Below are 22,676 nucleotides of genomic sequence, written 5' to 3' on the forward strand. Positions count from 1 at the left end.
TACAATGGTCATTTATTTGAATGAACACAGAGAAATCAATTTAATCAAGCAAGGGAATGGAATGCAAATCCAAAGTCAAGAATGTACCTTCTTCTTAGTTCTCCTTGTAAACCAAAAAGTATCTGAGATAGATTTCAATCAATTTAACAATTTATTTTGCCCAAGTTTAGGACATGCCTGTGACACAGCCTCAGGAGGTCCTGATGTCACGTGCCCAAGGTGGTCAGGCTACAGCTTGGTTTTATAGATTTCAGGGAGACATAAGACATCAATCAATACAGGTAAGATGTATGTTGGTTTGGTCCAGAAAGGTGGGACAACTGGGAGCCGAGCATAGGGTGGAGAGCTTCCAGGTCATAGGCAGATTCAAAGATTTCCTGATTGGCAATTGGTTGAGTTGTTATCTAAAGGTTGGAATCAATAGAAAGGAATGTCTGGATTATGACAAGGGCTTGTGGAGACCAAGGTTTAATCATGCAGATGAAGCCTCCAGGTAGCCGGCTTCAGGCAGAACAGATTGTAGATGTTTCTTATCAGACTTAAAGAGTCTGTTCTGTCAGGGTTTTTATTATTATTATTATTTTTTATTGAGACAGAGTCTTGCTCTGTCGCCCAGGCTAGAGTGCAGTGGCGCAATCTCCACTCACTGCAAAGTCTACCCCCTGGGTTCAAGGGATTCTCGTGCCGCAGCCTCCCAAGTAGCTAGGATTACAGGTGCCCATCACCACGCCCAGCTAATTTTTGTATTTTTAGTAGAGATGGGGTCTCACCATGTTGGCCAGGCTGGTCTCGAAGTCCTGACCTCAAGTGATCCACTCGCCTTGGCCTCCCAAAGTGCTGGGATTACAGGCGAGAGCCACTGCATCTGGCCTGTTCTTTCAGTCTTAAGGTCCATGTTGACATTAATGGTAACGAGACATGGCCAACCCTCCCCCTCCTCTCATGGCCTGAAGTAGTTTCATAGGTTTACTTTGGGATGCCCTTGACTGAGAGGAGGGGTCCATTCAGATGGTTGGGGGACTTGGAATTTTATTTTTGGTTTACACTCTATTTCATTTTCCTCTCATTCTCTTTGTCCCCCCACCTTGAGAAAAGTCACCCCAGACTTCCTGCCATTCCGCAGATAAGTATCGGGTCTTGAATGCTTTCTTCCGTAGTAGCTCGAACTAGATGAGTAAGAAGCAGCTTGTCTGAGTCATCAATTTATCAACCAGAAACAAACTCAGGAAATGCGTCTTTAGCATCCCCACTACCCCCACCCCAACCACCAGGCCTTTCATGGAAAGTTTCCCATGGGCCCTCCCCCCCCACCAGAGACTCAGCAGGGGGCTCTCCCTAGAGGCCCTGGGCTGCTCCCACTGTCTGCTGGCCCAGGAAGTCCACCGAGATCACAGCTTTTTATAAACACACTTGAGATTCTGTTTCCTGAGTACAGTCGAGGTTCCCCCTCCTTTTTACAAGTTCAAGATACAGTACTTCGAAGTTCCACTGTAAATTCTAGATCCCTTGAGATTTTGTATGCTGGCCAAATACTTAGTTAGCACAACTCTGTCGGCCACATAAAGTGGAACAACCCTTACTGCCTGAAAAGGTTTGTTTGGTTGACAGCATACGGAATACCAGTTTTGTTTTCCAACTGGAAAAGCACCACCATATGCAGATGTGATTGGTAGGAAAATGGGTCTGTGGCTACACGGATAATTTTGGTGAATGTGCTAAGGTAATGTGCGTACATCGTTGTTCTTGTAACAGGTTCAGTGTGTGAGAGCTGTCCTGAGCACTGGCAATGTGGATGCCAGATGCCAGACCAGAATGGCAGGGGCTAGACCAGAAACCCAGAGACCTAGGTTCTCTTTAGAACTGAGCCACCAACCAGTGTTGTGGCCTGAAGGAGTCTCAACTTCTCTGAGTTTCAGTTTTCTCATTTGGTGTAAAAACTGCAGTTGCTTATCACGTAGTATTACTATGAGAATCAGATGAAATATATCTGTGAATGGAAACAGCTTATATGAAATCTCTAAAACCCTATGCCAACATAAAATTTTGTGCAAGTAAACACCTTTTACGTTCAAGAGTGAACAGAACCAGAAGTCTTTTTTTTTTTTTTTTTTTTTTTGAGACAGAGTTTTGCTCTTGTCACCCGGGCTAGAGTACAATGGCAAGATCTTGGGTCACTGCAACCTCCGCCTCCCGGGTTCAAGTGATTCTCCAGCCTCAGCCTCTGGAGTAGCTGGGATTACAGGCGGCCACCACCACACCCAGCTAATTTTTGTATTTTTAGTACAGAAGGGGTTTCTCCATGTTGGCCAGGCTGGTCTCAAACTCCTGACCTCAGGTGATCCACCTGCCTTAGCCTCCCAAAGTGCTGGGACTGCAGGCGTGAGCTACCATGCCTGGCCAGACATGTTTTATTCCAACCAGATGGCTTGCTTCTATCTTTGTTTGGTGCTTCCTACATCAAATGTTTTGTTTTGTTTTTTATATTAATTAGCCTCTGAGACAAAAGAAAAGCTTGCATGGTTTTCTCTTGCCGGGTTCAACAAATACTTTCCTGGCATGCTAACTGCTTGTCACCATGGGAGCAACTGCAATAAGCAAGCCAACATGAGAACTGGCAACACAGACAAAGGTCCTTCAAACATTCGCTGGCAACACACTTGTGGAATGTCACCGTGTCTGCCTTTCGGGGATCCAGTCGCAAATGAACATCTGGGTGCAGAGCTCGAAATATCTCTGTGCACGTGTCTTGTCACCTCCCACTGACTCCTCAAACAGTCCTGTGAGATCTGTTATTACTGCCATCCCTGTTCCCCAGCTGCAGGAAGCACAGCTTAATCTGTATCATTGACACGTGCAAGGTGACACCAGAAGTCATGGAACTCAGGCCAGGTGTGGTGGCTCATACCTGTAATCCCAGCACTTTGGAAGGCCGAGGGGGGTGGATCACCTGAGGTCAGGAGTTCTAGACCAGCCTGGCCAACATAGTGAGACCCCGTCTCTACCAGAAAAATACAAAATTAGCCGGATGTGGTGGTGGGCACCTGTAGTCTCAGTTATTCGGGAGACTGAAACAGGAGAATCTCTTGAGCCCAGGAGGCAGAGGTTGCAGTGAGCATTTCACTCCAGCCTGTACAAGACAGAGCGAGACTGTAACTTAAAAAAAAAAAAAAAGTAATGGAACTGAGAATCAAAAACATTCCCAGGTGCAAAATTCTGAGAAATATATAATATTCTAGTCTATGTGATTACAGCATGTTTTTATTATTAACATTTTAGCATATATTAATTAATGCACACATACATAAACATATATACAAATAAGTACATATTTCCCCTTAACATAACTAGTAATGCCCTAGAGCAGGGGTTGGCAACTACAGTCCCCATAGGCCAAATCTGGCCCACTGTTTGTTTTGTAAATAAAGTTTTATTGGGAAAGCCACACTCATTCATTGATGTATGAGACATGATTGCTTTCATGCTACAACCACAGAGTTGCATAGTTGTGACAGAGACCTCATGGCCCACAAAGCCAAAAATATTTATTCTTCCTCTTAACAGGAAAAGTCAGTTGAGCCCTACCCTAGACCTACTCAACCACTATCTTCTACTCATCAAAAAAAAGCACAGAGGAGGCTAGGCATGGTGGCTAATGCCTGTAGTCCCAGCACTTTGGGAGGCTGAGGCGGGCAGATCATCTGAGGTCAGGAGTTCAAGACCAGCCTGACCAACACGGTGAAACCCCATCTCTACTAAAAATACAAAATTAGCTGGGCATGGTGGCAAGCATCTGTAATCTCAGCTACTCAGGAGGCTGAGGTAGGAGAATTGCTTGAACCCAGGAAGCAGAGGTTGCAGTGAGCTGAGATCGTGCCACTACACTGTAGCTTGGGCAACAAGAGCAAAACTCCATCTCAAAAAAAAAAAAAAGCACAGAAGACTGAGACAGGAAGATGACTTTAGTCCAGGAGTTGGAGGCCAGCCTGGGCAACATAGCAAGACCCTGCCACTTAAAAAAATACATAAAGTGGCCAGGCGTGGTGGCTCACACCTGTAATCCCAGCACTTTGGGAGGTCAAGATGGGTGGATCACTTGAGCTCAGTAGTTCGAGACCAGTCTGGGCAACCTAGTGAGATCCCATCTCTACTAAAATTACAAAAAATTATCCAAATATGGTGATACATGCCTGTAGTTCCACCTACTTGGGAGGCTGAGGTGGGAGGATTGCTTGAGCCTGGGAGGTGAAGGTTGCAATAAGCTGAGATTACACTACCACACTCCAGCCTGGGTGACAGAGTGAAATCCTGTCTCAAAAAAGGAAAAAAAAACAAAACAGAACAAAACAAAAAAAACCATGGAGTGAAAATGGACAGAATTAAAAGGAGAAATACAAATTATATATTTAAAGAAAAAGCACCTGGGCATTCCTTGGCTCTCCATGCCTTGTGGACGATCTCTTCTGTGTATCTGCTGTCTCCTGGTCTCCTCTGTCAAGGCAGCCACTCACTGACTTGCAAATGTGTGTTCAGTTGTTGACTTCCCTCCAGACTGTGAGCTCCCTGAAGGCAGGTGCTATGGGTTATTCCTGTGTGCATTCCCCCAGCACAGTCAAGTAGGTACTTCTTGGTTTTTTGGGTTTTTGTTTTGTTTTTTGGGAGACAGGGTCTTGCTCTGTCACCTAGGCTGGAGTGTAGTGGCATGAACATGGCTCATCGCAGCCTCAAACTCCTGGGCTCTACAGATCCTCCTGCCTCACCCTCCCAGGTAGCTGGGACCACAGGTGCATGCCACCACACCCAGATAAGTTTTTTATTTTTTGTAGAGATGGGTCTTGCTGTGTTGCCCAGGCTAGTCTTGAACTCCTGGGCTCAAGTGGTCCTCTCTCCTTGGTCTCCCAACGTGCTAGAATTACAGGTGTGAGCCACTGTGCCTGACCGAGTAGATGATTTTTGTCAGGGAGATAGACAAGGAACAGCTCCTTAGAGTCAGTGAGATACAGGTATGGTGTGAGCAAGCCCAGATCACCCTGGGAGGTCATAGAGGGGATTGGACTCAGCCTTCGGGAGTTGAACAGGCTTCCTGAAGGGAGTTAAGTGCCTAAGCTGATTTCTGAAGGATTAACCAGACAGGGAGAAGGAGAGTCACAAAAAGAATATCACGTGGAAAGGCCTGGGAGGGAGAGGCAACAAGACATGGATGAAGTATAGCTCTTAGCAGTCAGTGATGTGGAGAATGGGTACCTCCTGCCAGTGTCTGGACGTTGCTTTGTGTGGTCAATACTGCAGAGGTTACAACTCTGGACTGGTGACTGAACTCTAACCAGTGTGGAGTGCACTATGACTTGGAAGTTGTTTATTCCAGGCCACAGCTGCTTATTAGCAATTCCACAGCTTCAGAAGTACAGCTGTCCCTCAGTATCCACGGGGCATTGGTTCCTGAAGATACAAATCCACCGGTACTCAAGTCCCTGATATAAAATGGTATAGTATTTGCATATAACCTATGCACACCCTCCCATATACTTTAAATCATCTCTAGATTATTTATAATTCCTAATACAATGTAAATGCCATGTAAGAAGCTGTTATATCGTATTGTTTAGGAAATGATGACAAAAAAAGAAATTTGTTCACGTTCAGTACAAATGCAACCATCCTTTTTATTTTTCCAAATATTTTCGATCTGTGGTTGGTTGAATCCACAAATGTGGAACCCATGGATATGGAGTGTTCACTGTATTTCCATGTCTTAAGATCTGAGTTGTACAGTTTAGAGGTCAATTTTCATGCCAAAAAGCAGGACATAAATAAAGGAAAACATACAAGTGTTGGTAAACGCACTTGGTGGTATCTGGTCCCTGAAATCTTTGGCCTTGACTTGTCGGTTATCAAGAAGCTTGAGATGCCAGCATGGCCAACATGGTGAAACCCCGTCTCTACTAAAAATATAAAAATCAGCCAGATGTGGTGGCACTTGCCTGTAATCCCAGCTATGCAGGAGCCTAGGGCAGGGCAATCGCTTGAACCTGGGAGGCACAGGTTGCAGTGAGTCGAGATCACGCCACTGCACTCCAGCCTGGGCAACAGAGTGAGACTCCATTTCAAAAAAAAAAAAAAGAAACTTGAGATGATAAAAATGACACATTTAGAAAAAACAGAACAAAAAAATTTCTTAAAATAAAACCCAGTGATGTTCATCACTGGGTAAGCAAAATATGATCTGTCCCTACAATACAATATTATTCAGCCATGAATATGAAGCAGGTTCTAATACATGCTACCACTTGGATAAAGCTTGAGAACATTCTGCTAAGTGAAAGACGCCAGACACAAATGTCACGTATTATATGATTTTGTGTATACGAAATGCCCAGGATAGGTAAATGTGCAGAGACAGACTGTAGATTGATGGTTGCCAGGGGCTGGGAAGAAGGGGGAAACGGGGATCAACTGCTTAATGCATATCGGCTTCCTTTTGGGGTGATGAAAATGTTTCAGAACTAGGTAGAGGTTGGTGGTTACTCAGCATGGTGAATGCACTAAATACCATTGAATTGTTTACTTAAAAATGGTTTACTCAGCAGGGTGCAGTGGCTCATGCCTGCAATCCCAGCACTTTGGGAGGCCGAGGCAGGTGGATCACCTGAGGCCAGGAGTTCAAGACCAGCCTGGCAACATGGTGAAACCCTGTCTCTACTAATAATACAAAATTAGCTGGGCGTGGTGGCAGGCGCCTGTAATCCCAGCTACTCAGGAAGCTGAGGCAGGATAATCACTTGAACCCAGGAGGTGGAGGTTTGAGTGAGCAGAGATCGTGCCGCTGCACTCCAGCCTGGGTAACAGGAGAGAAACTCTATCTCAAAAAAACAAAAAAAGGTTCACTTTATGTTCTATCAATTTGCTTCAATTCTTTTTGCCTCAATTAAAAAAAAAATGTTTTAAAAGGAACTACCTAGGAGTAAGAAGGAGATGTAAATATAATTTTGTTGACAGTTAAACCTATTCAATAATAATGATGTTTTTGCATTTTGAAAAATTGATGAAACAAAACCCAGTGATACACAGGCAGCCCTCGTGGTTCTGAGCGAGCTGCGGGGACTCCTGCAGCCCCGCCAGGGAGCACTGACGGATGACGCACCTGACAGCTTTCCTGTCTGTTTCTCTGATAGAGGTGGAGAAAACCCGGTGCCAGCATGAGCGAGAACACATTCTCGGGGCAGCGGGGGCGGCGGACCCACAGCGACCCATTCCTCCAGGGCTGTTCGTTCCTGAGTGCGATACGCACGGGCACTACGCGCCCACCCAGTGCCACGGCAGCACCGGCTACTGCTGGTGCGTGGATCGCGACGGCCGCGAGGTGGAGGGCACCAGGACCAGGCCCGGGATGACGCCCCCGTGTAAGTGGGTGCAGGCCGTGCTTGGGCGTGTGCCTAAGAAGGACCTCGGGGACCAGAATTGCTGAACACGCACTTGGCTCTTCTGCTGCGCTAAAGCTTGAACTGTTCCACTGGCTCCAGCCCCACCCCCTCCCTCTGCACCCCTCTTGCCTCTCACCCCGCTCCTCCCCATGCTTCCTCTCCTCCTCACACTCTCTGTCCTCTTACCCTCTTCTTTCTCTTTCCCCATCCAACACACACACATGTGTAGGGTGTAAATACCCAGTGGGGCCTGCCACAGCAGTACCCTTAATGGTAGCAGAGCGGCTGTGTGTGCTCCGGGCCTCCCAGAGGAACTCTTTGCCGAGGGAGGCTGGAGGTGGAATATTCCTGCTCTGGGATATGGCAGGGATGGTGGGGACCAACCTGAACGTCTTCCCCAGGGCTCGTGTCCTAGGCAGTGGGACCTGTTCAGACCCTTGCAACCCTTGCCTCCTTCAATCGTGCCCTAGGGCCTTTAGCTACTTGGGTTGATTTTTCAATCCAAGGAGCAAACAGCCACAAAGCTTTCTGCGTGAGCTGGTTTTAAGACCATCACCGGAGGCAGTGGGAAGTTGCTGTCCTAGGGGCCAGGGGCCCTGTGTGAGGCCCAGCCTGGTGGCTGTGTGACTCTGGACAGACACCTTCCCCAGCCTCAGCGTCCTCAGTCTCAGCCTAAGACATGAGGCAGAATAACCCTGAGAGTGATTCCCAGCTCTAAAATTCTGCTTCTGTTGCAAATGTAGAAACTGGTTATTGTCACAAATTATCAAAAACCAATATAATAAATCTTTGAATCTCCACTCACAATTTAGCTAAAAATCATAGATTGATCTCCTATCAGATATTTCCCCAAAGCTGCTAATAAACAGTAAAACAATTACTCAGAAACTTCACTCATTCACGCAGCCAACATTCACTGAGGGGCAGTGCTGTGGTGGGTGCTAGGATATCCAGAGGAAAGTCATGGTGCTGGGCGCCCAAGAAGCGGAAAGGACGGTGAATAAACAGGAACAGTGTAGGGAGATGAGCTTTAGGAGAGGGTGGACAGCGACCAGGGAGCCGAGGAGGAATCCTGGCTTGTGTGGGGCGATGGGCTCATGGGTGAGGCTTTCCAGAAGCAACACTACGTGAGCCACGTTTCTAAGCCTGCGTATTGGTCATGAGGGCAACGAGGAGCCTGGGATGGGTTTGGAGCAGGTGCCCATGTGAAGCAGGGTTTAGGTTTAGAGTATCACTGGCTGGGGGTAGAAGCTGAGAGGCAGGCATGACAGTCCCTGGCAGGGGGGAGGTGAAGGCTGTTGCACTAATGATGAATCCAGGTGAGAAACGGATGGATTTCAGAGATATGAAAGAGGTCAACCAGATTGGTTTATGTCACCGATTGGGTGTAATAGGCAAGACAGACAAGAGAAAGTGACCTTGGGGACAACCTTGTCCAGCTCTCACTGTAGAGAGCAGGAGACCAGGCCCTGGAAGATGCATGCCCTGTGCACACAGCGAGTGAGTGGGCGGGGCCAGGACAGGGCTCAGGTCTCCAGACACCCCGATCAGCCCTCTTAGCCCTCCTTACTCTGCAGCACAGCTGTGTGTCCCTCCTGGGACATTGTCTTGTCAAGTGAATCAAGAAGCTGGCCAGGGTTTGAGGTCAGCAGATGAAAAGGCAAGCCTGACTCTGAGGGAAAAGGAGCCCCTGGCCATGATTTTGTTCTTGAAAGCCCATAAACATCATGCTCTTGCTTGTCAGGCCCCAGTCTGTCCATCCCTGTGGCACCGGGACAGAGTGCACTGCATGGGGCAAGCTCATTCTGATAGGCTCCTCCAGCATGAAAAAGCTCAATAGCTTGCACTAGAGCATGGCTCCCTGTGGGCAGGGAGTTCAGGGATGCTGTTTTTGCTGTTGTGCTATCACTGGTGCTGCCGGTGCTGCTGGTGCTGCTGGTGCTGCTCTTACTTGCTTCACTCCTCTAGCACCAGTGCCCAAAGCAGAGCATACTGTAGCCAAGCTTTTCTATTACGAGGGAGGCCGGCCGGGCACGGTGGCTCACACCTGTAATCCCAGCACTTTGGGAGACCTAGGTGGGCAGATCACTTGAGGTCAGGAGTTTGAGACCAGCCTGGCTAACATGGTGAAACCCTGTCTCTACTAAAAACACAAAAATTAACTGGGTATGATGGTGCGTGGCTGTAATCCCAGCTACTCAGGAGGCTGAGGCACAAGAATCGCTTGAATCAGGCAGGCAGAGGTTGCACTGAGCCGAGATTGCACCACTGCACTCCAGCCTGAGTGACAGAGCAAGACTCCATCTCAAAAAAAAAAAAAAAAAAAAAAAAAAAAAAAAAAAAAGAGGGAGGCCAAGCCTTTTTTTTCACATGACCTTTAACGCTTTGTATTACCTTCTTCATCAGTGCCCTTTGACTGAGGGCTTTCTTCTGGTGCTTTCAGCTATAAAATGGGCAATGTGTGGCTGTGGCAGTTTGTGGTGCCATGAAGGTGATATGACCTGATGTGTGGGTGTGTGTATGTGTGTGCATGCTGCGTATGTGTGGGGGTGTGTGTGTGCATTTGTGGGTTTCTGGTGCACACGGGCCTCGCTCACTGACCCCCTCTGCCATGCAGGCCTGAGTACAGTGGCTCCCCCGATTCACCAAGGACCCGCAGTGCCTACCGCCGTGATCCCCTTGCCCCCCGGGACCCATTTACTCTTTGCCCAGACCGGGAAGATTGAGCGCCTGCCCCTGGAGGGAAATACCATGAGGAAGACAGAAGCAAAGGCATTCCTTCATGTCCCGGTGAGTGCTGGCTGATTGCACCTGGTGACGGCTCCTGCTTCAGTGACCTGGAGAAACAAGCAGGACGAGGTCAGACCAGAACCCCAGGCTCAACCCCTGGAACCATGGGTGCTCATTCCATGTGGGCCCAGGTGACCATCTCTAGATGGGGCCACTGTATTGCTGAGCTGCCCATGAGGCTCACAGTAAGATGGGCACAGATGTGGGAAGGCCTTCCAGAGCTACCCCTTGGTGGTGGCTTCACGCTAATTTCATACCTTGTTCGTGTGCATCTGCTGGCTTGATCTTTCCATTCCTGCCAAATTCATGGTGATTCATCTTTCAGCAGCTGCTCAATTCGAGAGCCTCATATCTGCCCTGAGGTAGCAACAAGCATTGGAGTTTTTAGAGGCTTTCAAAGCTTCAGGATGCATTTTGTGATTTAGGGACTTCTTTTCTCATTAGATAGAGGTTGGGCAATTCAGAAAAGTCATTCTGTTTTATCTGATCCTGACTCCTGCCAAGAAACCAAACCTGAGACCTGCAGGCTTCCACTACAAGGCTGAGTCAGAGTTGTTGGAGCAGTGGGAGGGGCTATGAGGGTCCCATGAGGAGTGAAGGAGAGGGAGGGTCTGAGATCATTGGCGCTTGTAAAAGAAAGTCCAGCAGAAAGCCCTATCATTCCTCACTGGGGGCACAAAGTCTGCTTGAAAATTCTTGGTAAAGATGCTACTTGGGCCATCTTGTCTGCCACAGGCCCAGCTTCCAGTTTTTCTTCTCTTCCTCCTTTCTCTACCCATTGTGTTTTCTTCTTTTTCTACTTACTCTTCCTGAATTGATCTCCACTTCATAGATGCCACACATAGCCACATCCCTTCTTTGGGACCAGGGAGGAAATATCAGCAAAAAAGTATCCAAAATAAAAATACTTCTCAAAAGCCTCTTGCAAAGAAGTCTTTATGAGATTCATGTCCTTTTCCTACACAAAGCCCTCAGATGGGTTCCCTCTTCACTCAGAATAAAATCCAGTCCTTTGCATGGCCCTCAAAGCTGTATAGGATCTGGCCTCTTGTTCTCTCTCCCACCCTGTTCCCTACCACTCTCACCTCACTCACTGACTTCAACCCTGTGGCCCTCTGGCTGGTCTTTGAACACACCAGGCACATCTCTGTCTCAGGGCCTTTGCACTTGCAGTTCCCCCGCCTGACAATTGCACAGTTCACTGCCTTACTTCATGCAAATTTCTGCCAAAGCATCATCTCTCAGAGAGGCCTGTCCTGATCCCCCTGTCCAGACAGCAGCCACCACTGCTCTCTAGCTCTTTATGCTGCTTTGTGTTTCATCAGAGCTCTTGGCACTATGTGATGCATTAAATACCCATATTTGTGTTGTGTATCTGACATGTATCTTTCTATTAAAATATCAGCACCACAAGAGAGGAACTGTTCATTTCTTTCATGGAGGTGTTGGTTTCATGTAGTATTTCTAGACTCAAAACTGTGCTTGGCATATAGGAAGCACTCAAAAAAATATTTGCCAAACAAATGCATACATGATCATTGTATTCATCTATTGCCTTGCTGAACATGTAAACCCCTTGAAGATCATCTGTGTCATTTCCATCTCCAGCACATGCTCTCAGGTAATAGGAATGGGTTAAATTCCCTGTGAAAGACAGTCTTTCCCAAGACCAAGGGGAGAGGCTAAATGTCATGTGAGGCAATAAAAAACAGATAATTTACAGCCTGGGCAACAGGGAGAAACCCCATCTCTACTAAAAATACAAAAATTACCTGGGCATGGTGGTGCATGCCTGTAATTCCAGCTACTTGGGAGGCTGAGGCACAAGAATTGCTTGAACCTGGGAGGCAGAGGTTGCAGTGAGCTGAGATCCTGGGCAACAGAACGAGATTCTTGTCTCAAAAAAACAAAACAAAACAAACAAAAAAAAAACCCCAGATAATTATTTAACTGGGATAGGTGGAAGGGGGAATGCTGAAATAACAGGATAAACATTCACCATCTTTTGGAAAACTGTTTAAAGTGGTATTAAGTATATAAACAATGTTATGCAACTATCACCTGCATTCATCTGCAGAACTTTCTCATCATCCCAAACTGAAGCTATTAAACAATACCTCCCATTCTCCCTCCACCCATGTCCTAGCCCCTGGCAGCCACCATTCTACTTACTGTCCCTATACATTTGACTTTTCTGAGTACCTCCTAGAAGCAGAATCATACAGTATTTGTCATTTGTGTCTGGCATATTTCACTTAGCACGATGTCCTCAGGTTCATCCATACTGTAGCATGTGTCAGAATTTCTTTTTTAAGACTGAAAAACATCGCATTGTATGGATGCCATATTTTGTTTATTTATTCATCTATCAGCAGTTGCTTCCACCTTCTGGCTTTTGCAAATAATGCTGCTATGAACACAGGTATACAAATATCTGTTCAAGTCCCTGCTTTAACTTATTTTCGATATATACACCAAAGTGGAATTGCTGGATCATACGGTAATTCTATATTTAATTTTTTGAGGAACAACCATACTGTTTTCCACAGTGGTTGTACCATTTTACATACCCACCAGCAGAGCACAAGGGTTTAAATTCCTCCATATCCTTACCAAAACTTGTTGGCTGTTTTTGTTTTTTAATGATAGCCGTTGTAACGGGTGTGAAGTGGTTTTGATTTGCATTTTCCTAATAATTTATAACATTGAACATCTTTTCACATACTTAATGGCCACTTGTATATCTTCTTTGGAGAAATGTCTACTTAAATCCTTTTGTCTGTTTTTTGATTTGTTCTTTTGTTGTTGTTGAGTTGTGGGAATTCTTTATATATTCTGGATATTAACTCTTTAAAAGATACATGATTTGCAATATTTTCTCACATTCCACGGTTGTCTTTTCAGTCTCTTGAGTATGTCCTATGATGCACAGAAATTTTTAATTTTGATGTAGTCCAATTTACCTATTTTTTCTTTTGTTGCCTGTGCTTTTGGTATCATATCCAAGAAATTGTTGCCAAATCCAATGTCATGAGGCTTTCCCCCTGGTTTTCGTCTAAGAGTTTTATAAGTTTGCTCTTACATTTAGGTCTTTGATTCATTTTGAGTAAATTTTTGTATGTGGTGTGAGGTAAGGGTCACTGTCCTTTTTGACTTGATCCCTTGAGGAGGAAGTAAGTGCTCATCCTCCTGATTTTCCCAGTAAAAGATCATCCTGGTCCACCACTTCCTTGTTCCTGAGACCTTCCCTGCTGAGTCCTTCCCTGGCTTCGTAATGCCTAATATTGTGACCACAACCAAGCACCCACTCCCAGTGTTTCTTGTAACTGAACAATTCAGTGTTTACAGGCTATTGATAGAATCAAACCTCACCACATGCTGAGATCATACAGCCCGGCAGCTTCTTCCTGAGCCTCTCATGGGCAGCATCCAAAGAAAGGAACTCCTCACTGTCTGATCAAGGGAAAAGTTTGTGCTTCTATTTTGTTTTTGAGTTTTTATTTTGAAGTAATCAGAGCCACAGGAAGTTGGAAAGGTATACAGAGAGGTCCTGTGTACCTTTCACCTGGTTTCTCCCAATGGCTAAATTTTACAGAAGTATGAATCCCTATTGTTTTAAAATATTTTAATTTGCAAAAGATCTCAACAAGGCTTTGCCAAATCAACCTATAGGCAGATGACTTGTTTTGAGCTGGTTGCTTTAAATAATTTAAGTAACTCAGTGTTCTTTCTAGGTTGGAGTCTTGTCTAAATATCACCATAGTTCTTCACACATAATGAGCACCTAATAAATACTCGTTAATGAGTTACTGGCAGGTAATTGATTTGCCTCTTCTGAGGAGAGGCTGGCTTACTCAGAGCTAACTGTCAGTGGCTTTTCAAACCGAAATATAGCCCAGTAGGTTTTCACGAAACTCAAATCACATGTAAAACGTTACTCAACTTCACTTCCTCTGGTCCTTTTCTGTCTCACTTTTGTAAGAACCAATGTGTGGAAAAGGATGCTGGGCATGTTTGCTGAAGGAAATGTTTTCTTTCCTTAATGCTGTGGAGGGCCAGAGAAGTTGATGAGCATGTTTGCTGAAGGAAATGTTCTCTTTCCTTAGTACCACGGAAGGCCAGAGAAGTTGATGGGCCTGGGATGCTGTGAAGGAGGTACCCATAGTTGGGGCCTGAGCATTTGGTTGCGATGGTTTGAGAGAGTGAATATCTTAAAAGTGCACAGCATTGTCTGGGCACACTGGCTTACGTCTATAATCTCAGGACTTTGGGAGGCCCAGGCAGGTGGATCAGTTGAGCCCAGGAGTTCGAGACCAGCCTGGGCAACATAGTGAGACCTTATCTCTACAAAAAATAGAAAAATTAACTAGGTGTGGTGGCACATGTCTGTAGTCCCAGCTACAATTTAAATGTATATTGTTTACATTTAACCTTATCTATCCCTTCATTTATTTGGATCTTTTATAGTTTCATGCTGCAATATTGTATAGTATTCAGTGTGGAATCTTGCATATTTAAAAATATTTATCCTTACATATTTTCTGTTTTTTTGATACTGTCACAATTATTAAGGTTTATTTTCTATATTTTGCTAGTATATAGAAAAACAATTTTGTATCGACTTTGTATCTTGCATCCTTGCTAGATTCCCTTATTGGTTATAGTAGTTTTTTAGATTCCGCATGACTTTCTACATAAATAACCATATTATCTTAGAATAGAGTAATTTTACTTCTTCAATATGTATGCCTTTTATTTCTTTTTCTTTGTCACCTTCAAGTAGGCAAAGATTTCTTAGTATTCAAAAAGCATTACCCATAAAAGGAAAAAATAATAAATTAGACTTACTAAACATTAAAAACTTTTGCTCTTCCAAACACTATTACGAAAATGAAAGAGCAAACTACATACTGAGAAGAAATAATAGGTGGGTGCAGTGGCTGGTGCCGGTAATCCCAGCACTTTGGGAGGCTGAGTCACATGGTTTGCTTGAGCCAGGAGTTTGAGACCAGAGTGGGCAAGACAGTGAGACTCTGTTTCTACAAAAAAATTTAAGAAATTAGTGAGGCATGGTGGCACATGCCTATAGTCCCAGCTACTCGAGAGACTGAGGGTGAGGATCACTTGAGTTCAGGAGGTTGAGGCTGCAGTGAGCAGTAATCATGCCACTACACTCCAGCCTGGGCAACAGAGACCCTGTCTCAAAAAATACATATTTATGCATGTATACACACACACACACACAAATTCCTGCACATATAGATGTGCATATATATGTATGTGACAAGAGTTTTATCTGAAATATATGAACAACTCCTGCAACTCAATGATAAAAATGTTTAAATAGACAAAACACTTGGCACTTCATAACAAAAGATATCCAAATGCCTGTAGGCATGCAAAAAGATTCTCACTATCAGATGCTTGTAGATGGACCATTCTAACCACTGGTCTTCACTTCCAGGCTAAAGTCATCATTGGATTGGCCTTTGACTGTGTGGACAAGATGGTTTACTGGACGGACATCACTGAGCCTTCCATCGGGAGAGCCAGTCTGCATGGCGGAGAGCCAACCACCATCGTTAGGCAAGGTAAGCAAGCAAACATCATTTTTCCTTTTTGGTTTTACTTGTAGCAGCCCAGTGGCCACGTATGCCAGAGAAGAACAGCAAATGAAGCTGAACTTTCACAAACATTTCTCAGTCTGTTGTTGCATTACTGTGATAAAGTACATAAAGTTTAGGCACAACCTGCTTTTCAGTGTTCAACCTCAATTCCTCAAGGGAGCAAATTCCTCATTAAGGATGCCAAGTTCAACCAACGACTCTGTGCATTGTTTTTCATGCCTACATTCAACAAATCAAGACTATTTTACATGGGTATGATTTATCTAGTTCAATGACCATTACAACAAAAATCCAAGGACCTCTAAAAATTCCACTGTGCTGAAATGGTCAAGTATTACACGTTGCTTGATTCAGTGACTCATCAACTGACTTGGGAATATTTTTGCTCATATGACATTGTCATGCTGATGATATTTGTTCTGTGGAGTCATCTTGCATTCTCTGCAAAATATTCACATCAAAGATACATCTTTAAAATAGAGCAACCTCATTTTGTATTTCTTTTTACTTGGCACTGAATGTAGTTTTTTCTATTTTCAGTGGAATGTTTCCCTAACAATTGATATTCTAGACGATTTCCTGTGCCTGTGGAATAACTCCTGAAGCATTTTTTTCCCTTCTTTGTTGCCTTCAGTAGAGATGATGCAGCAGGAATGAAGCTGAGGTTGAATTAACTATGTCTGGCTTTGGACATAGGCCCTGAATCCTTTTCTGGAAGCCAACAGGCTATTTAAATCATGTCTTCTAGTTTTCACACTTTGGTTTAGTGAAAAACAGTTTGAAAAAGCCTATCTCTCTGTGTTAAACATGTTTTTGTTATTCTCTACGATTTCATTTTAAAACCCAGTGGAAGAGGGGAATAGGTCATTGTTTGCTATTTCCTGTTGCTTTTGGAGCTTGTAGTCATCCAAGAACGCTGTAAGCACAGTAAGAAACATTCCAAGCAAAAGCCTACTTACTGTGAAAACACAGAATTCAACCAAAATGTGATCTTTGTAGAAGAAAGATCACTGGGAATAATTTTCTTTTTTTTAAGAGAGAAAGAAGCTTCCAGTTATCTCCTTAGCATGGTACAGGTTGGTGCTTGCCTAGTGAGTAAGAGTGACAGTTAGATATCATTTTCTTTTCTTCCTTATTTCATAACAGCCCGGATCCCAGGTTTTTCTTTCTTTCCTTAAGTTATGGTCCCAACCAAGTATCTTTAAAAAGTATCATATCTTTGAGGTAAGCAGTAAGGAATACTTCCTCAGACTGCACATTGAAGGATAAGATTTTCCAGACCTTTCCCTTGGAAGAGTAGCTCATAAAGAAGTATTTTGAGTTGAGGGAGAGGGGGATTGGTTGCTTTTGGGTTTGAGATCGGGACCAGGGCTGGTTCTAAGGAGACGATATGCATGGAACTTCCTCCAGGTGTCTCGCAGAGATACTCTCACAGAGCAGCCTGTTTTCTTTGCGTATATCTGAGTGGCTCTTGTCTCTCACACAGGATGTGCTCGTTCCAAATATACTCCAGAATAACTTATTCTGGTTCTATCTGAAAGCCAGAAGGGACCTTTGGAGGTCAGTCTCACTGTCCCTGTTCGTCTAGGGACATGGGAAATATTTTAGTACTTTATAAATCTCTACTTTGGGTTTAGATAATAAAGACTTTGTTTAAGTGGTGTTTCTAATTTTCAATAAACTTCCTCTGGTGGGCTTTCTTTCTGGGGGCTCTGATGTGTTCAGCATCCAAGGTCACCATCATATTAGGGCTCTGGCGAAGGCTAATGCAAAGGGGGCTGAGGGTCTGTATTGCTTGCATATTGACAAAAGAACCCAGTATTGGAGCCAGGCGCGGTGGCTCATGTCTGTAATCCCAACACTTTGGGAGGCCGAGGCGGTGGATCACTTGAGGTCAGGAGTTTGAGACCAGCCTGGCCAACATGGTGAAACCCTGTCTCTACTAAAAATACAAAAATTAGCCGGGCATGGTGGGGCGCACCTGTAATCCCAGCTACTCGGGAGGCTGAGGTAGAAGAATCATTTGAACCTGGGAGGTAGAGGTTTGCAGTGAGCCGAGCACTTCAGCCTGGGCAACAGAATGAGACTCTGTCTCAAAACAAAACAAAACAAAACAAAACAAAAAAGGAACACAGTATTGGAATGGTTTCCTCATAGCCCAGATCCCTCAGGTAGGGTAGCCCCTTCTCCTTCCTGCTTATACTCCAGTCATACTAAGTGACCTTCACTCCTTCAATCAGTAGAAGGGAAAGATAGCCTAAGTGATATCAATAAAGCACAAATTGCTATTATTAATTTTAAAAAACTGTATAATAAAACACCAATGCAATCTTGAGCTTCCAGTAAAGTTAGATGGGTGCTGAGGGTTTGCAGGGAAGGTTCATGTTACCCGGTGGCAACTCCTGGCTTGAAAATCAGTTACTATAACCCAGTAAAGACTGGGGTGTTATTTGTAATCACTGACACCCCTTCTTTGTACTCCTTGTGCTTGTATGAAAGTAATAACAGCTATGGTTTCTTGAAAGTATTATTTCTGTGAAATGACCTTTATCTCCCATAATTAATGAACAAGATAGAACTATTTTTCCATTCCCCATCTTAAGATCTTCCACTGCCTCCCCTCTGCCTAAGCTCTAAGTTCATTAACATGTCATCCTACCTTCATCTCTGACCACTCCCCCACCCTCATGGTCTCCAACCACATATAATGACATCCTGTTCACTTCAAGCCACCGTCCAGCCTTCCTTTATACCTATGTGCCAGTTCCGCTACCTAAAAAGCTCTCATCCAGGATCTTTGTCTGACCAACTGCTATTGGTCCTTCAGGTGCCAGCTTCCAGCAATGTCACCTCCCCTAGGAACCCCTCCCTGGTCTCCCCAGGCTGGGGTTCCTCCTCCAGGCTCCCATGGGACCTGGAACTCAGTCTCAACTGTGGTTGGCTGTGGGCTCATGGAAAACTGGGCCTCGGCTTAGTCATTGTTACTGTCCTGGTTCCCAGTGTGCTGCATGATGGATATCCACAGAGTGAGTAAATGGCATTTTTGAATTTGTCACTTTGAGTGTTGTTTATCTTATAAACAACAGGCATTTCACATTCTCATTTGGTTTCTCAAAGTGCAGGGATTGGACACCACGTGAAGTAACATTGAGTATTCAGAAAAACCTTATCTCACCTGCTTAGAAAACAAAACAAAACAAAAATTAGAGGAGCTCTGTGTTTACTTCTAGATCTTGGAAGTCCAGAAGGCATTGCTGTTGATCACCTTGGCCGCAACATCTTCTGGACAGACTCTAACCTGGATCGAATAGAAGTGGCGAAGCTGGATGGCACGCAGCGCCGGGTTCTCTTTGAGACCGACCTGGTGAATCCCAGAGGCATTGTAACGGATTCCGTGAGAGGGTATCTTTGTGTAAATATGTGTGTGCATCTCTTTGATTTGCATCTGCCCTTTTAGAGATTCTCAGATGTGAGGCTTTAACTCCAGCATTGCTCTCCTGAAATCAAAAGGTACAGGACGAAAGAGTCTACGGTTGGTGACTTGTAGATATCCATGGTACAATGCCAGAACATGTATTACAGTGTGGACTTGATACCATGTCCCACTTTCAAATCTTTTGCTAAGAGACTTTACAAGTTGGCATGCTCAGAAATTGGATATTTTCCATATGGCTTCAATGTGGATCAACACTTAGGTTGTATCAACTCCAGAAGAGTAGCAGGGCGGCATAGATGGACCCCTGAGGCTGCTTCCTGGGGCAGACCCAGCCTGAACACGCTGGAGACCCCTTCCTGTGGGTTTCTTCGGCACATCCATGCTTTCTCTTCCTACTTATTGCAAGGTCTACCTGTTACACAACAGGCTTTTAGCTCCTCGGCACTGATTCTTTCCCTTTGAGACCACATCTCTTATTCTGTGGCCACTCAGCCACCTCCTTGAAGGCAGCCCCTGCCAACATCTGCTTCGTGCCCTAGTCTGGTCCCCTGGGTCTGCTGTGCTGTCCTCCATGTGGGCCCCATACAGGGAATTCCATGTATTTATGCCAGCTGTAAACTTTCACTTTGTTTTCTTTTGCTAACAGCTTCATTGAAATATAATATGTCAGTTACGTTAAAGGGAACCAAATTTGTTAGTAACAGAATCACCAAATTGAAGTGAGGAACCAAATCCAAGTGTCCTTGCAAAAGAAAATGTGTTTTGTCACCTCTCGATCCTTTCAGGCGTTGTTTTCATGTCTGCCAATCACTTCATGTAATTCTTTTCAAGTGCTTTTCATAAACTTTTTCTCATGCATCCTTATTATTTCTTTTCCTCTTTCCCCTGCTTTTCCTCCTCCAGGAACCTTTACTGGACAGACTGGAACAGAGATAACCCCAAGATTGAAACTTCCTACATGGATGGCACGAACCGGAGGATCCTGGTGCAGGATGACCTGGGCTTGCCCAATGGACTGACCTTCGACGCGTTCTCATCTCAGCTCTGCTGGGTGGATGCAGGTGATGGAAAGCTGGACACTGTCCAGGGCGGGTCTCAATCTCCTGTCAGGGGTGGGCAAACTAGGGCCCTGAGGCCAAATCTAACCAGCCACCTGTTTTTATATAACCCAGAAGCTATGAATGAGTTTTACATTTTTAACTGGTACATTAAATGTATACTGGTGCAAAATTGTATAGATACCTGTGAACTGTCCTTGGTTTTCCCTCTTGGCCTGCAAAACCTGAAATAATTTACTGTCTGGTGCTTTAAGAAAAAGTTGGCCACCCTCATGTTGTAAGTGGCACTGCACAGAGCCTAGAGTCACCCTGATACTGATAAGCAATTCACGACTTACATTACTCTGCCCTGGCTCGTGCCTCCCCAGCAGAAGCAACACAGGAGGAAGAGACAACTTCCCAGTTTTTAAGAGCAAGCCCCATGTGTTCTCTGGGATTTGTCATTGTAATGCTTAATTTCTCCCACTCTTGCCCTTATTATTCTTGTTTTTTCGGCACAAAGGGGCCATTTCTCGCATGAACGATGAATGACTTGTTTCCACTCCACACAGGCACCAATCGGGCGGAATGCCTGAACCCTAGTCAGCCCAGCAGACGCAAGGTTCTCGAAGGGCTCCAGTATCCTTTCGCTGTGACGAGCTACGGGAAGAATCTGTATTACACAGACTGGAAGATGTACGTCAGCTGTAGCCGTGGGGGCTGCGTGGGGGCTGCTTGGGCCTGCACCTCCACCCACTGTCTCTGGGAGGCCAGGCCCTTCCCATCTGGCCTCTTGGCTTGACTTTTGAGCCTCCAGAAATGTCCCCTCTAGGGATGTCTCCTCTCCCTCATCCTTCTGGCTGTGAGGAGCCAAGAGAGGAGCGTGAAGAAGGAGGGAGGACGAGGCCCTAGAGTACAGGAGGTGCCATTTATCATCCAGATGCTCCTGACTGTGTGGTTTCAAGTCTTCAAACCTGGACTTCCTCAGCACGGCTGCTCTTTCCCGGGGAGCTGGCCCAGGGTCACATGGCCAGTGGGCTCCATGTCCACTTCATGTCCCTGCTTCATTATAGTTGTCAAACTGCAATATTCCCACAGCCTCTTCTTGACCACCCCTTCCTGCCAAAGGAGGGATTCAGCTAAGAAGACAACTGGCCAGAGGCGTCTGTCTAGAAAGCTCATTTCCTGCCTGGGATTTAGAGTGGAGGGAAGACCTAGCTGGTCTTTATCCTTTTGTAAAAAGCCAGAGAAATGCAGGCTTGGCCCACCCCAGGAGAAAGAAGGGATGTCTAGGAAGCAAGCCTATCATGTCTGTTCATGGCCTCCAGTTTATCCTTAAAATGACAAGAGGCTGCCTTGTAGATACAAGTTCAAGCCATCAGATGTGTTTTCACCTTCTGCCCTTTGGTACTTTGTAGGAATTCCGTGGTTGCTCTCGATCTTGCAATTTCCAAGGAGACGGATGCTTTCCAACCCCACAAGCAGACCCGGCTGTATGGCATCACCACGGCCCTGTCTCAGTGTCCCCAAGGTAACTCTCCTGTGCCGTTACTGTTGGGGTACTGGGGGCACCTGGAGGCTCAGAGCCCACACTCTGGCTGCTACCCGTATGGCCACTAGTAGCCTTGATTATGCTGTAAGAGAGATCCAGTCCTTTGCATCCAGGGTCTTCATTAGAAGGTGGACCAGTTAAATAAACAGAAAATATTAGGTCATGAAGTTGTCAGGATGAGGAAAAGCATTGAGTTTTGGGCTGGATATAAAAGTATAGGGTCCTCAGGTTCCAAATAGTCATGTTAGGATATTACAATGTTAGGATCTCTGCTGCTTTAAAAGTCCATCCATTTGGCCTAACAGCAATAACAATAATTAATAAGAAGAATTGCAAACATATGTGCGGCACTTACTGTGAGCTATGAACTTTACGTATACCAATTCACTTAGAGTTCTAAATATTTTGTATTCATTAGTTCATGTAATCCTCATAGCAACCCTATGAGGTAGGTACTATTATTATGTTCATTTCATAAATAAGCAAACTGAAGCAACTTGCTCCAAGTCATGCAGCTCACAGAGGCGAGTCCAGGCAGCCTGGCCCTGGAGTCTGTGCTATGCTGCCTCTTGAAGGCCTCTCCCCTCACCCACTTTCCTTCTCAGCTTCCCTCATCTTCTCCTGTCAGTGTGAAGCTGGGAGTGCAAGCTACATAAAAAGAACTTCTCACTTTAAAATTCCAACTCCATGTTATAATCGGAGCTGGAGAACTTCCCCTGAGATCTGTTTAATAGCCTTAGTAGAAAATCTGCATAACCCCCAAGTTGGGAATCAGTGTTTGTGTCTGTCTGGTTTAATACTGATAAAACAAACAAT

At 45.1% G+C, this 22,676-nt stretch overlaps 1 protein-coding gene and 1 long non-coding RNA gene across 2 annotated transcripts in view; one reads left to right on the forward strand and one right to left on the reverse strand.

Moving 5' to 3' along the window:
* LOC105474781 (nidogen 1) overlaps positions 1-22,676 on the forward strand; it is a 94,703-nt gene that overhangs the window by 69,899 nt on the left and 2,128 nt on the right. The window contains exons 13-19 of the mRNA XM_024790614.2: positions 7,170-7,397; positions 10,036-10,208; positions 15,673-15,799; positions 19,066-19,237; positions 20,175-20,332; positions 20,881-21,004; positions 21,727-21,839. Of these exons, the coding sequence (XP_024646382.2) occupies positions 7,170-7,397; positions 10,036-10,208; positions 15,673-15,799; positions 19,066-19,237; positions 20,175-20,332; positions 20,881-21,004; positions 21,727-21,839 (1,095 nt within the window). The remainder of the gene's footprint in view (positions 1-7,169; positions 7,398-10,035; positions 10,209-15,672; positions 15,800-19,065; positions 19,238-20,174; positions 20,333-20,880; positions 21,005-21,726; positions 21,840-22,676) is intronic.
* Positions 10,149-12,076, reverse strand: LOC139357342 (uncharacterized). The gene is made up of 3 exons (XR_011610337.1): positions 11,981-12,076; positions 10,466-10,565; positions 10,149-10,255 (listed from the first exon to the last, which is right to left on the reverse strand). It is a non-coding gene; the product is annotated as an uncharacterized lncRNA (long non-coding RNA).

This window comes from Macaca nemestrina, chromosome 1 (assembly GCF_043159975.1).
Source record: "Macaca nemestrina isolate mMacNem1 chromosome 1, mMacNem.hap1, whole genome shotgun sequence".
Classification (NCBI taxonomy): Eukaryota; Metazoa; Chordata; class Mammalia; order Primates; family Cercopithecidae; genus Macaca; species Macaca nemestrina.